The sequence below is a fragment of the Falco rusticolus genome, chromosome 1 (genome assembly GCF_015220075.1).
Source record: "Falco rusticolus isolate bFalRus1 chromosome 1, bFalRus1.pri, whole genome shotgun sequence".
Taxonomy (NCBI): domain Eukaryota; kingdom Metazoa; phylum Chordata; class Aves; order Falconiformes; family Falconidae; genus Falco; species Falco rusticolus.
In genome coordinates this window covers 62,557,070-62,572,610 of record NC_051187.1, presented here as the reverse complement: position 1 = coordinate 62,572,610, position 15,541 = coordinate 62,557,070, and the positions used below count along the sequence as shown (strand labels likewise).

General features: G+C 43.2%; 1 protein-coding gene across 1 annotated transcript in view; it reads left to right on the top strand.

The window, feature by feature from the left end:
- The window catches only part of ADGRL3 (adhesion G protein-coupled receptor L3), a 186,694-nt gene that overhangs the window by 103,171 nt on the left and 67,982 nt on the right, over positions 1–15,541 (top strand). Inside the window, exons 10-13 of the mRNA XM_037393353.1 lie at positions 7,881–8,064; positions 8,883–9,005; positions 11,003–11,211; positions 11,896–12,072. Coding sequence (XP_037249250.1) covers positions 7,881–8,064; positions 8,883–9,005; positions 11,003–11,211; positions 11,896–12,072 — 693 coding nt within the window. The remainder of the gene's footprint in view (positions 1–7,880; positions 8,065–8,882; positions 9,006–11,002; positions 11,212–11,895; positions 12,073–15,541) is intronic.

The following is a 15,541-nucleotide window of genomic DNA, read 5'->3' as shown; positions in this document are numbered from 1 at the left end:
CCCCACACTGCATGTTTCTGCCATGGTAAGCCTGTTGTTAGGGGAGAAGAGGATCAAAGCAGCAGCCTTGGGTTTGTCACAGGACTCTGAAATTCTTCACATAAATACTAAAAAGGAAGGTGACCACCTACTCCTCTACCTACAGCTGAGCTACACCTAAGGTTACGTGCTCACATGTAACATAGCAAAACTCAGAAGAAAATCTACCGTTTTCTACATTGCTGTGTGTTTACTCTGCTTTAGTCTGAATCGGTCATGGAATCTGGTGGCACTGGTAAAAAGGCTCAGTGCAAATTGCCGCAGAGGTCAGTGAAAGATGTCCCTTTCATTTGGACCGTTGGAGGAAAGGATGAGTCTCACGGACTCCCTAGGAGTTCCTTTGAAGGCTATGGATATTGTGTCAAAGAGGCATTTCTTGTTTGCAGGCCATTTTATTTTCTTGCTACAGCTTTGCTCACTTCCCCAGTGTAATTACTCTAGCGGTTGCTTGTATAGTCTCATATCCCGAACAGTAGGGCAGCAAATACAGATGATTCATAAATGCAGTTCTCAGCTTATTCTGCGGGGAAGATCTCATTAGTTGAAACAGATCATATGTTACTTCCTTCTTCCCAATCAATTCCTTTTATTTCAGTCCTACAGATGCCTTCTGACCTTAAAATATTCTTCCTTGTATACTAAGCAAAGCAAAACCATAACCTGTAATTTGTAACCTTGTTATATTTTTCAGATCTCCTATTTTTTTGTGTGGTCCCATTAAGAGATTATTGGTAGTTCAAAGCCAAGATTGCAAACCTTGCATGCCTAGTGCAAGACCATTAATTCCGTAGTTAAGCATTTTGTAGATGGCCTAATTTTAATAAAGGTCAATGCCTTTCTTCTCACTGCAGTCAGTTCTCAGTGCTGCTGAAATTCAGGCCATTTCTGAGTCAGTATAGTTCCTGTATCCACAGCACAAACATTTGCTGTAGACTTGAAAAGAGAAGATTTTGTGCTTTTTCTTTAGAGCTTTTCCTCTGAATCTATGGAGTAATTTTAGAAATTTATCTGCAAGGTCAGGAGTTCTCCTTTTGCCTTTGCCATGAGTTGTAGGTTTTGGCTCAGTTCACCAAAACTGGTACCATCAGTTGCCAATCACCACTCTGGTATTAGATGTAGGCTAGTGCTTCTGGCTGAGTTTTGAAGGAAAAAGCAGGGATTGCCAGCAGATATTCTGATGATTTATTTATTTTTAAGCACTTGTGATCCAGCAAGTTTCAATCTAAATATGCGTTTGTCTGTTTTATTGAATGTTATAATTGTGTTGTGATGACCTTACTGCTTTGCAAAAAGCCTTAGACAGTGGCTGGGCTTCCCTGTAGGAAATTGTTTTCAGTGTGCTTTACTTAGGCTTTAACCTGAGAGAAATTTTAGTTTGGAATTAAAAGAATAAATGACAAGATGAAAAACGATGAAAGGATGAAGAGCCTTGTCAGACAGATTTGAAAGCACTTCTCAGCTAAGAAGTAGGATTTAATGCCAACATTTAGCCAAAATGACATTTTACGTGTTTTGGAAGCTGAAGAAATGACATAGGCATCTATTTTTGACCTGAAGTCCTACAGAATGGATGACTGTTCCAGTTTGATTGGTGACCCCTGCAGAATGGGATTGTCGTGCTGTTCATATGCCACTCTAAAAAGACACGTAATTTCCTTAGCTGATCCCTTTCAATGCAATAAACTTGCCAGAAGCAGCTCCTTGCATGCCCAGACCCACGCTTTCATGCTGGTTCTCTCCTCTAAAGTGGCCGTTCTGGCTGCACCATGTCCATTCAGAGTTAAAGGGAGTTTCTCTTGTACTGGTGCTTTTTCTGGCCAGAGGCAAGAATCTCACAGCTTCCAGCAGAACTTGCCATCAATGGCATTGATTGTGCCTTTAACTCAATTAGTTTGGAGGCTTGAAAATACTGATAGCTTGAGAAAAGGTTTTGGTTTAGCACTGGGTGTTTCATATGAATACAGAGCAAACCCAGTAGTTCTTGAACAAGGAAGCAGGTAAGCTTTTTTGAAGTAGCACTGCTTTCCAGTAAGAAAAAGGAAGAAAGCATAATGTGATCATTGAACCATATCCACATTTCAGTGCGTCTGCTCTCTGATGGGTTTTTCATTTTCACTGTGCACTGTGGACCTGAAAGGGTTTTCATGCTTTTTTTCCTCTGCTGATTGCCATAAAATGTCAAGCTGCTATTAAAAAGTAGGCTAGTAATGTTTTTGCATGCTTTGAATAAAGATGATGCACTTATTTTGGAGCAGTACCTGGAGACCTCAGGCAAAACCAGAACCTCAGACCATAAGCACAGCCTGAGGCTCTCTCTCTGATTTCACTCTACAGACTTAGCGCTGCTGTTCTCAGAAAGGATAGGCAAACGTTTTTTGTTGAGGCAGTGCCAGCAAACGGCCTTGGTACAGTGGTAGCTGTACAAGCACTGCTTGTTTCATGCACTAGCTGTGATTTTAGTCTACTGATGCAAAGCACAGCCTTGTTGCTGTAGCTCTACCCTAATTTTTGAAAGCACACTGCATGAAATGTTCCGGTGAGATCAAGGAAGACAAGTGTTAGCAGTATTACACAGGGCCTTAAAAGTTAAAAAAATGAAGATATTGTAATTAGAGATGTCATTGCAAAAGTGGTGCATTAATGCCTTATGCCACTGCCCTCATTCTGCCGAAGCTGCCCTAGGACGTAAGACCTTGATGTAGGTTCCATGCAAAATAATGTATACATTGTGTTCAGTCTTCTCTTAGGAGGTGCTCCTTTGTAAGGAAAGACAAACTGAGTATTTGAAGATCACTCAGCAGAAGGATTCAACCAATGTTCCCTGTAGGGCCTGCTGGTACTCACTTGCCATGAAGCAGTATTTTCTCCAGTCATAAGTTTCTTAGGGTTTTTGTTCTTCCATCAGCTGCTCAGCGAGAGGCCAAAATGAACAATAAACATTTAGGGAGCTCCTAACTGTAGGAGAGCTGCTGGTTTTCTAAGGTTGGGTTGCTGTACTTAAGGCACCATAGCACATTTCAGTCTGATCCCAAATTTGGCGATGGGATGAGTACATCTAACTAACGCTAATCTCTTAGTGATTTCCAGTGTTAACTCCCAATTAAAGACAGTTTTTTTACATTACAGTATCTGTTTTTGTCAAAGAGCAGTGCCTTGGATGTTGATACGTTGAAAAATAAATAAATGTGGTATCACTGGCTGTATACTCCCCTCCTAGGTTTAAACTGTGTGTCACATAGCCATATATTCTCACCAGACACTTCTAGAGGAGGAAAAGATAAAAATAAATGAACAAGAAGAATTCAGTTTTATGGCATTAAGTAGCTGTCACAAAGGAAATCAATGTGATATGTACAATTGGCCTTTTAGTAATGTATAATTACTGTAAGGCTCCTAATTAGTTGCCTTTTGACAATACATCTTTTAATACCAATTTGTAAGTGTCTGAGGAGGTAGGTTTACATTTTGTTTCACTTTTGTCACCTCAGAACAAAAGCAAGAAACCATGAGCAGACGCCCTTATTTGGGGGGAAAAATCTCCATCTGCAAGTTACTAACATTTATTTACATTGAATGTACACTCTGTGGTGCTGTATGACCACATAATGGAAGGGATCACCATCATGGGATTTGTTTTCTATGCTTGGCATGTTCTCGCTCTTCTCTCAATGTACAATTGTAACCACTGCTGGAGAGATGAAAGGTCCACCAAGTCTAATATTCTCTGACCCACGATGGTTGCTCTTCATGGGCTTGTATTTAGGTGGGTTGGCTTTGCATGTATAGGTACCCTGACATCACAGGCAGCATACAGCTACACCTACATATCTCAGGGTAGAAAGGCAGATGGAAAGCCTTCCTTCTGGGCTCCCTTCTGCCATGCCCTTCTTCCCTTGTTTGATCTTAGGCTACCAAGGCTACCAACAAGCAAGCTATGCCGTGTGAAAGCCTTCCCTTGATGTCATTTGAGTTACTTTTGTCCTTCTCACTGTGCATATGTGGGGTGGTGCTGAGGTATGTTTGGGCTCCAAGCCCAACATTTTTATTTTGCATGAGAATCACAAGGGTGCTTTGGAAGTTGTTCACCCAGTTGAGCTGCATTTGGAAGAGGGATCAAGCAGAGGAAGAAAAGAAAACCACAGGAGAGGAGGTCCTCTAGCTTGGGAAGCAAGGACAGGGTCTTCAGTGAGGTAGCCATGAGGCATCCTTTATTAGGTGTTGTGTTCTTCAGGGACAGGATTAATCTCATGTGATTTGGGACACCCAAATGGGGGTAATACTTGCTGTAGTTCCTTCTGCTTTCAATGGGGAGAGAAACTAGAGAGCGTCTGGGCTCCCAGCTTGGCTGCATGTTAAATTCTGAAACTGAAGTGGGATGAAACTAGTTTAGAACTTTCCTGGCTCCCTCTGAAAGCCCCCACCTTTATCAGGATCACTGGGGATCACAGGTAAAACCTATCATTCCATTGGTTTCCAAGCACACCTATCTCATGCCGCCTTCATTTTAAAGGTCCTCCATCAGGGCTAACTCTCTTGCTGCTGTTCATCGTGAGGGTTCCCTGGGAGCTTGGCACTGCTGCTGCTTCTGTGCTGGAGCTTCAGCAGACCACAAAAGTCATTGGAGCGGGTTCCAAACCAGCCTAAACCATGACAGCTCAGCTTAAATGCAAAGGCTGATGCTTGTTCTGTGTGCCTGCCTTCCCACCGTTCCCATTCCCCTGCCCAGCTTTTCCCAGTTGGCATCTTTGTCTCAAGAGACAGTTGCTTTAACAGCTGTTTTGTTTCATTTAAACACCTACCTCAGCTCCTGTCCAAAATGCAAACATTTCGTTAGCACCTCGTCTCCTTGGCTTCAGCCCACAGCACTCAGGCATAATGAAGTGCTGCACTCAGAAATATAATGCAGGGAACACTTGATTAATGCACTGAGACAGGTGAGGGGAGTGACCCTCTGGAAAAAGCTATGGACTGAATTTGTCTCAGATGTAGTGCCAATGGAGACAATCTACCAGCTTTGTTCAGATACATGCTAAGCACCTGGCCCAGATTCCTTGGAAATATTTCTGAAACTTTTGTGTCAGCCCCCAGATCCAAGGTGGTATGAAGTGGCTGGTTTCAGGTTAGTCACTTCAAGAGGATGGATGCTCACCAGCACTTCGTCCATTGGGTGTGGAGTACGTGTTGTGCGGGAAGTGGCACATTAGGCCTGACTGGTGTTCCCTCTCAAACTTCGCACACACTTCAAAAAATAAATAAAAAACACATTAGCTAGAATGATTTTTCCTCAGAAAAAATCTTTTCAGCAGATGTTTCACTGTAACACAAATATTTCAGCATCTGTTTCATGTTTTGACAAATAGGTATTACCTTTCCATACAGAGCCAGGAGCTGGATCTGCTGCAAAGACTCTTTTCACCATTCAGATACTGGTAAAAGTATCCAGGATGTTGTTCTAGCAGAGATTTAAAGACAACATTAGTAGCTGTGCTAAATGGAAGTAAGGCAAATTGTAGTGTGCAGGGTAACATTGAAAGGGGAGAAAAACTCTCATTTTCTACTTTCTGTGCCTAAAAGATCTTTGCAAGAAAACACCGTGTTGTGGAGAACCTGCACAGCAAAATAGTCAAGGTTTTTGGTCACTGGAAAAGAATGCTACCTCCCTTTTGCCTGTAAAGAGATAAGCTACCAAAGTAAACTACAGAATTTTATTAAGAGCTACAGAGATCAAGCTTCCAGAGTTTAAAACGCTGAACACACACACACACACCCAAATGCTATGGATTTTTAGTGTTTCTTCTTGACTATTAAAGTCAGCCAGCTTTTTGTGTGCACATACTAAATGTGTTAAGATGCTTTTTAGACTCTATAGGAAAAAATCAGTTTAATAATCAGTTTAAGAAATTGATTTATGGTTAGTAAGTTCCACTTAACAGCAAATGAGAGTGAGGTTCCTGTCCTGGATTGTTAAGGCTTGATAGCAAAGATATTTTTGCAGTGGCACCAGAGGACAAGATTTTCAGCCATTTTGATTTGCTTCAGTGGTTGAACCATGGATTGCTCCATACTTTGGGAAACCAACTGTAAGGCTCAGGAGAAATGTTGTCTATTAATCAGGGGACCGGGGAAGATCTATTTAAGGTACAGGAGAAGCTTGGCACAAGAACAAATGAGTTAATTGATCATTAATAGATGTAGGTTGGCGAGTAGGAGCTTTGTACTGTCAGAGGAGTCTGATTCTGGTTTAGTCTTCCAATAGGAGCCATGGTAGTATGAGGAACCTTCCAACCTGAGGGATATTTAGGATGAAGATGCAAGTGGCAGTGTCTCAGTGAAATGTCTTTTCTGGGGTTAAAAGCACCAGCAGTGGCATGTCTAGCTGTCTAAGCTGCTTCTTGAACCTTGCTGTAATTGAAATTTTTTGGAAGGTCACCTGGATATAGCAATAAAGTCAAATTCTAGTTTGCTATGATGATATTCTCCTGTTGCACATTTGTATCTGAACATGACTGGTGAGTGAGTCAGGATGCCCTGCTTTCTCTGTGCCATGTGTTGCTGTTGTAACACTCCTCCTGAGGGCTTTGCTGGAGAATGAGCTATGCTGCATCTTCTTTGCACAGGTCATGTTGTGCAGGTGGGTTTAGAAATAGGAGTAAATACTGAAGCATTGTCATGAAAGTGAGACCAGGAGGCATCCTTTAGGCTTACAGTGTTGAAATTCCATGGGACTGTCCTTGCCTTGCAGAACAGAGGTGTGGGTACGATGCCCGTGCATTTAGCCTACAGAAGATTATTAAGAACAGCAGCTTATCTCAAAAGGGAATCTTGATTTCTGCAGTCAGCATTAGCTGGCAGTGGAGGTGTTTCTTTGCAGGTTAGGATAGCTTGGTGGCTAGAGAATAACCAGCACAATCAAAGTACCTTTTTTTTTTTCCTCTGCACAATCAGTTCTACCAACTGATACAGCTGGTTTGATTAAAAAACTTTAGTGAGAAAGTACTTGAGTCAGCTCTGATTAGTAACTAAGCTGGTGAGTTCGGGTTGAGCAAAACCTTCAGGTTGGGTAGGCTCAACTGCTGTAATTTTGCAATCAGGAAGCCAGTGCAGCTTTGTGCGATCCTGGATGCACATCCAGATTAACCTGTGGGAAGTTCTCCATGGGAGAGCTCTTTGTGCGTGGCAGCCCAGGGCAGAAGGTGCACCACAGGAGGGACTGAAGTTGTTACCATGGGGCTGACTCCTTCCTGAATGGAGCGATTTGAAATGTAGTGTCTTAACTAAATCTCTACAGGCACCTGCTGCTTCTCTCGATGAAGTTGTGTAACTCAGCTATCTCTGTGTTTTCATGACTGCCTGCCAGAGGTTATGTGATGGGAAGCGCTCTAAGGAGCACAGCCCTTGCAGATACTACATACATTTCTTGAGTGCCCCAGCCCTACTCGTGAATTCTGGTGCTGCAGGTATCAGCAACCTGCTTCACAGATGGTTTTTGAAACCTATTTTCGTGCGTGTTTCCTTAACGATTTTCTCATCTCCCCTCCGCCCCCGCCCCCAACCCCCTAATTCCTTCTTACTGCAAGCCCAGAGCTGCTGATCACAGCAGCAGGGAAGTGCTATTGCCAGCCTGCATTTAGAATAAGATGGACATTTCCTCCCTCTCCCATCCAATGGCATAAATGATGCCTAGCTCCATTGCAGGCTGCCCCGGTGGGTGGGGAAGTGAGATGTTGTCCTCTCCCTATAAACCGATGTGTGTGCAGGATGGGACTGAGCATATGTCAAAGGTCTCAATAGTGCTTTAGGTTCACTAGAGCCCTTTCTCACTCGATCCCTGTCCCTTGCAGGCCATGGTGGAGACGGTGAACAACCTCCTGCAGCCACAGGCTCTGAATGCGTGGAGGGACCTGAACGCAAGCGAACAGCAGCGGGCAGCCACCAAGTTACTTGACACCGTGGAGGACAGTGCCTTCGTGCTGGCTGATAACCTGCTGAAGACAGACATTGTCCGGGAAAACACTGACAACATCCGTAAGGGACAGATCCTGTAAATACTGAGAGCAGCCAGAAGGAGAGGAAAGGCTGGGAAACCTGGCTTTGGTCTTGTCCCCTAGATTAACTGGAGAGCAATTTGTTGGATATGTCTTGGCCCATTGTCTGAAGGGCTTAAAAGTCTTTCCAAAACAGCCTAAAGGGATGAGGCAGCTCTCTACCCTTGAAAACCCATTGGAAATGAGCACCTAACCTGCCTTTATTACTCCTGGCAAAATTTGTGCTAGAGCAATGAGAGCACCGCTTCACAGGGAGATTGTTCATTGTAATGCAATTGTGTTTCATTTCATACAAATTTGTGTCTTTATTTGGCTGATTGTTGATTTTAATTAAAAAACAAGCATTATGGAAAGAACGAGCACTCCCGCTGTGCATATGTAAAATGAGAGCAACTCTTCTTTCTATTTCTATGAATATAGATCCCAAGCACTGATAACATTAACAGAAAGTACCAATCGCCACTGGCAAAGAACTAGCATTTTCAGATTTTCATTTTAACCATTGTCCTTAATATCCTGAGGTTCTTGTTTACAAGAACTGGTTGTCTTTTGTCTTCCACAGAGAGTAGAATTTATTTGCACTCTTTTTTTTTTTTTTTTTTTTAAATTAAATTTAAAACTTCTTCAGGGCAAAGATTTAAAAAGAAATAGGAGCCCAAACAGAGTCTAGCATGAAACGTTGTAAGTTGATACCTCTGCCCTCAAATGGTCTGGAATACCATTTTGTAGCTCTGAGGTATCATGTCAAAGATTATTTCAGTAGAGATTTTTCTTAGTGTCGGTCTCTCTTGCAAACAGAGCTGGAAGTTGCGAGACTAAGCACAGATGGGAATCTGGAAGATCTGAAGTTTCCCCAGAACACAGGCCATGGGAGTGCCATTCAGCTGTCAGCAAATACCTTGAAACAAAATGGTCGAAATGGTAGGTCCAGCACCTCTAGCCGCACCAACCTCACGAATCAGTTGTGCTTTAAGCATTGTTTTGTGCTTAACCAGTTGTAAGTATACGATCAATTGCTATGTTAATATTTAAATTAACAGTAGTGTCAGTTGCTCAAGCCCTTGAGTGCAAGCTAAGTTGGCTGACTGTGAATGTATGTTACTGCTGAGTGATTCACAGCCTTCAAAAGTATTACATGCTGGTAAAGATGCATCAGACCCTTAAATGATGTGGCTGTTGGAGCACAACGGTGAGTCCAGAGAAGTGTTTTTAACTGCTGTTATCTGCAATAGGAGGCTTCTGATGGGATAAGAGGGTTGTTTGAGTACACTGCTTCACAGTGGGGAACTATACAAACATCTGAAAAGCGAGAGGGAAGAAACAATAGTAGCAAATATTAATAATGAGCAAACATGGCAGAAAAGGTCAATTAGTTGTTATGAGTCTAAATCTTCAATGCCTTTCTCTCTGAAGCTTATGAACCTCCTGATATAGTATAAATTAAAGATGATCTTATATGTGAATAGTCTTCATGCTGCCAAGCCATTTATTTCAAGACCAGGAATCTGAGCAAACACATTTGTTGATCTCTACAGCCCTGCTATAGACCGATTTCAAACTCCCCGGCTTTCTACCAATGGGCCCAACATACTCCTGTTCCTGAGTTCCTTTAAAATTTAATTTGTGTGCAGTGGGAAAGCGCTCTAGTATGGGCTTTGATAACTGCAGGGAAAACACGAGTGATAGGGTAGTATTACAGCCAGACCAGATGCGTTAAGCTGTTGAGAGACAAGTTTGGTCTGGTGGTTCAGAAGGAAAGTGTTGCCATTGGCTTCCTTGATGGGGTTTGGTACTTTTGCAAGTAGGATTTGAAGAAAAGTATTTCTCTTAGAGACAGTGTGAAGCCCAAGATGCGCAGCACAACTCCAGTGTGCAGGAGTTTCACTCCGCTAGTGGGCTTCGGAGATTTGTAGGGAAAGAGAAACTGTGTTGGCAGCAAGGAAGGGGAAGTCTGTATTTCTAAGCATGGTATCACTGGAGTTCTGGTCAAATCAGCAGAGTGCCATCAATTTGCACCAGCCTGGCACCTGCCCCGATGTGAACAAAGAGCTAGAAGTAAAATTATCATAGAAGGATTTAGGTCGGGAGGGACCTTTGAAGTCATCAGTGCTTCACTTTTCTCAGAAGCTGGGGTGATTCCTATAGAAACAAAAGAATACCTCCCCACAACTAGTACATATAAAAGCAAACTAATCACATTAAATTCTTCTTTACAGGATATGAAATAATGTGCAAAACAAAAGGCAAACGGGATGGTTTCAGATAAAAAGAATTGTCTGGTAGCCTGAGTTTTCTGCAGGCTCCCTAATGGTGTTTTTTTTGTGGAAGAGGGGGTATCTGATTGGCAAATTAAGAAAATAAATATGTTTTAAAATGAAATATTTGCAGTTTTGTTTTACCCTTCATGTGAGATTGGATTTGTGTTGGAAAGTTTTGGATTCCTTCTCCAAGATTTGTCCCCACACTTTTCTGAGGTAGTCTTAATTTATTAATGGACTAAATTACAGTGTTACACTGCATCTGCGTGACAGGCCAGAACCAAACACGTTTCCAAAGCATAGCCTGGAGAATAAAGTGTTGTGTCAGGTGGGAGATGGGCCACCTGGCCCCTTTTTCTCTGGAGCCAGTTGTACCCACTGCCACCAGAAATAAGCCCACCTTCTCTGTCTATTTCTGACCAATCTGTTGAGAACGGCAGCTCTGGCCTTCTTATCCATGGGCTGCTTGTTGCACCTCGTGGTGCTCATTGGGATTGGCGGAAGGTGAGTTTCATATGCCACATTTTGGTCCTTTCACATTTTCTCAGAGAAGTTTTAACGTTGGTTCAGAGAAGAGATGTGTCTTCTAAAATAAACAAACCAAAAAAACCCACACCCACCGTGCTGACCTGGATATCTAACCTTTTCCTGCTCTTCTAGGTGAAATCAGAGTAGCTTTTGTGCTGTACAATAACCTGGGCACCTATCTCTCCACGGAGAATGCCAGCATGAAGTTGGGAACAGAAGCAATGTCGACTAATCACTCCGTCATTGTCAACTCCCCTGTCATCACAGCAGCAATAAACAAAGAGTTCAGCAATAAGGTTTACCTGGCTGATCCTGTGGTGTTTACTGTCAAGCACATCAAGGTGAGTTAGTTTGAAAAGTGATTCTTTCCTAATATCTAAAACAAAGTGATGCAAAAGTTGGCTGATGTGAGGCCCCCAGCAGTCCTTGATTAGATTTTGAATTATACATTTGTTCCTTTGCACTCTGTGTTATTTATGGAGAATGTCTCTTTTACGTTACATTAATAAAAGTAAAGAAAGACTTTCCTTTGAGCTGATGCCCATTGCTCAGTTGCTGACACACATAATTCTGTAAATTAAAAACTACCACTATATTAGAATACACCATAATATTATTTTATCATGGTGGCAGGGAATATTAGGGGGAAGTGGAATTAGAGTGAAAGAGGACAGCTAGTCCTCCTGTTAGCCAAGCACAGTCATTGCAAAAGTTGATTGCTTAAAGCAATTAATTTCTCTGTTCTGCAATGCAAATGAAGCAATCTGGTTTTGAAGAGCTGGGTTTAGTCTATGGCTGAAATTAATCAAGAACAAAGAACTAAGTCTGCATTAGCAAAGAGAGCAGCAGCAGCAATCTTTCTCTGGTATCGGCAGGTAATACTTGACATATAAACCGCTGGTGTTTGTTTATCCAAAATTAAAGGGTGAGAGCTACAAAGTGCCTCTGGGGAAAAAAAATAGTGCGTTTAGAAATTTCTGAAACTCTTGTCATTTTTATTGCATTTATTCATTTCTTCCCTGCAGCAGTCAGAAGAAAATTTCAATCCGAACTGTTCGTTCTGGAGCTACACAAAGCGTACAATGACAGGGTATTGGTCCACTCAGGGGTGTCGCCTCCTGACAACTAACAAGACACACACCACATGCTCCTGCAATCACCTAACCAACTTTGCGGTCCTCATGGCACACGTGGAAGTTAAGGTAAGCATTGCAGATTCACAAGCTGCCAATGCAGTGGGCAGGAAAAGTGGCCAATGTAACATTGTTTTGTTACTGCAGTTGGAGCGGAGCAGGGAGATTGTTGTGTGACAGTTACTCTTAACAGTGGAAACCATCTGATGTAAATCTTCCTTCTGCTATATGGTGAAACAGGAGACAGTCACACCAATATAAAGCCTGCCTTGAGCTTCTGGCATGTGCAGCTCTGAGCTGAGGGTGGTGAGCAGAATTAGCTAATGCCACATCCTTGGCTTACCAGTGCAGAACATCTCCTGGCTGGGTCCTTGCTCATGGGGTCCTCACTGTGCCACCAGGGAGTAGTGAGTACCCTGGGGGGTGGGACAGAAGTATGCAAAGCCTGCCTGGTGGGGCACAAGTTGTGTGTCCTGCTTGCAGCAGCTGCAGATACACTGCCACACATGTTTGTGTGAGGTGCAAGTGTGAAACCAAAAGTATTCTCCAGCTTCCAGCTAAGGGAAAAAGATATATTCTCTGCATCTCGCTACGTGACAGTGAGCTACACATAAAAGGGAAGCTCCTTATACCATCCTGCCTAGACTGCACATCTACCTGAGCCCAGTACATAATCAGCGAGTTCCCTTGCCTGCATTTAGGTCCATGGTGTAATTCTGTTTTCCCACATGACTATCCCCACTGGAGCTAAAGAAGTTACTCCTGGAAGTAAATGTTCCTCATGGTAGCAGTAGCTTGGGGAGTGAGCTCATTCAGGATTTTATTCCAGAATGGGAGAATGTTTGAGATGATCCTCCTTTTCCTGAGTTGTCTTGGCTGTCTTTGACTGAGAACATCTCAGCTCCTGTAGAAAGAAGATGAGAAGGCCCTGGTGCCCAAAAGATTTTGGCCTGGTGATTCTCTGTATTGCAGTGCCTCCATTTCATGTGCCTGGCACTGCAGCAGAACCCACGGCTCTGAGCTAGATGTGGATCTGGCATCTTCCATGCAGGCAGAACATTTTGGAGCCACTTCCATGGCTGCATAACCACAAAAGCTATTACAGTTTTAAAAGACCTTTTCTCAAATAGTCTTCCAGTGTCACTCCTTTGTATATTTTTGTTTCGTTTGGTAATCTGAAGAGGAATGTGAAGAACCACAGTAAAAATATATATTAAAGCACCGACACACATGACGAAAGCTCTTCAAAAAAATAAATGGGAGCCTGGCAGCACATTTGCCACAACAGCTGGGGCCAGCTGAGGGGGACAGGATAGATCTGCTGCTGCTGCAGGATTACATATCCCTTGTGTTCTGCAGGAGTCACTACCAGTCCCGGAGTGGTACTGGTAGATATGGTAGATATAATGACTGTGGCATTATCCTGAGAGATGTCTGAAGAAATGGCTTATTCAGAGCACATGTTTACAGTTTAATGCCATTCTGAAGTCCAAGTCTATTTTTGCCATTTTCCTACAACTGCTTGAATTTTCAAAAGAAAGGTGTTTTGGCTCATTATCACCTGCCTGGAGTTAACAGATATACCGGAGTCACTGAAGTCAGAGGTCGCACCTGGGAAATGCAGATAGCTTTCCACTTCACTGGTGTGAATGAGGGTGATCCTTGCTGCGTGGTGCAGATACAGGCTAGTGCCGAGCAAGCCTCTTCCTAAACTGCAAGCTGGTCAGCCTTGTCTGCACAGTATTTCACCCAAGCACCATTGGACTAGTAGCACTGGTGTTATCTTCTGGAAAGAGAAGTTTGCCCAATGCTCAGATTGGGAAGAGCTACGGCTGGAAGCCTCCTGAGTGCCAAGCCAGCTGCTGATAGCTGGTGGGTGGTTCTGGGTGTTAACATGAGCCCTCAAGACTTTCAGGTCATGTTTTGTCATTTGGCTGCAACAAAAGTATCATTGCTGTAAGAGCCAAATTGGTTCCACTTAGCTGACTGATGTAACCGGACAGCTTCCTGGCATGTCAGCTTTAGCGATGTCCCATTCCGAGGGCAAAGGCAGGTGCGTACCATGCAAACATCTGCAACTCCTCCCTCTAGCTGCTAGTCACCTTGCTCTTCCTGACAGTACCATCCTGCTCCAGTCTGCTGGTGGAGCTGGCCGTGTGGCTCTTGGCAAACCCGGGGGGTGGCTAGTATGACATTCCTTATGCTGATGCAATGAGTTGATTTTAAGGTGTTTGCAGCAGAACACCTGCTCATTTGGAAAAGTGGAAGTTTTGAAATAAATGAGGGTTGTTGTCATTCACTGGCTCACACTCATCTCTCATAGGCATGCTTTTGAGCCGTTTCGTTGTCTCATGGCTTGTACGAAAAGGCATTCCTTGCCTCAAAGACCTTTAAGTGTTCTTGGAGGTGGAACAGTCCTTGAAGAGATGTTGCGTGCTTGTGCAGAACTTCTTCCAGCAGTGCTCTGGCCAGTGACTGGGATCTCTAAAGAGGACTGTCATACACATAATAATTAATAATATTTTAGGAGTTTTGCAACAGAAACAATTTTCTTCTGTCATTGAGACTTACACTGTACTGACTTGAGTTTGTTGGATTTTTGGATCCATAGGGAGCATCCTTTAGTGTAATAAGTAATCACAGCACCCCACCTAATGAAACTGAACGCTGGGCATCATGCGAAGCAGACATCAGAGTCCTGCTCCTTAATCAAAAGCCAGCACCAGTTTGACAAGTGTCACTTCTGGTCATGAATGATCTCCCTCCCTGGTAGCATGGCAAAAGAGCGTGTTCTCTGGAGGAGACCTCGATGGCTACTCTGTGAGTTACAGGCTGGGATTTAATTATTAGCAGAGTATATGTGGCAAGGCTGAGCTGGAAGGTGGCACCACTGAGGAGGTGATTGATGGCCGTCTGGCTCTTTAGCATGAAACAGCAATATGTCTTTGTCCAAAGGGGCAGAAAATTACATTGGCTGACTATGGTGGCAGGGATTTATTAGCGTGCTTCAAGAGCAGAAGTTGCTGGGATCGATTCTAGTCTTAATAGGGCAGTACCCGATTAAGAGGAGGCAATTTTAATTTGAAGATGCTTTCTGCCTGTTAAAATTAGTTGGGCCCAGAGTTTCTTATTCACTCGTATATTTCAGTGGGGTAAATAATGGTGCCCTAGACCAAGAGCCTGCTGCGCACACGGTCAGGACTCATAGTTGCTGGGAAGAGTGATGAAGCAAACCTGCAGGTGCCCCTCCAGCTGCTGTCAGAGCCCCAGCTAGCATGGGAAGAGGACAGCAGAACCATAATGACCTATGAGCTGGACCTTGCCGATGCGTCCTCCTGGCAAGGGGTGACCTTGCAGACCAGCAGTGCTCATTGCCCTTTCAGACAATTTACCAGGAAAAATGAGAACCTCCATTTGAAGAGATATTTTAAGACATGGAAACAAATCACTGTTTTCATTATCTATGAAGTTCATTTGACCTCTTACAGAAAAGTATTACAGTCTTACAGATATTTTGTTAAATAATGAGATATGTTTA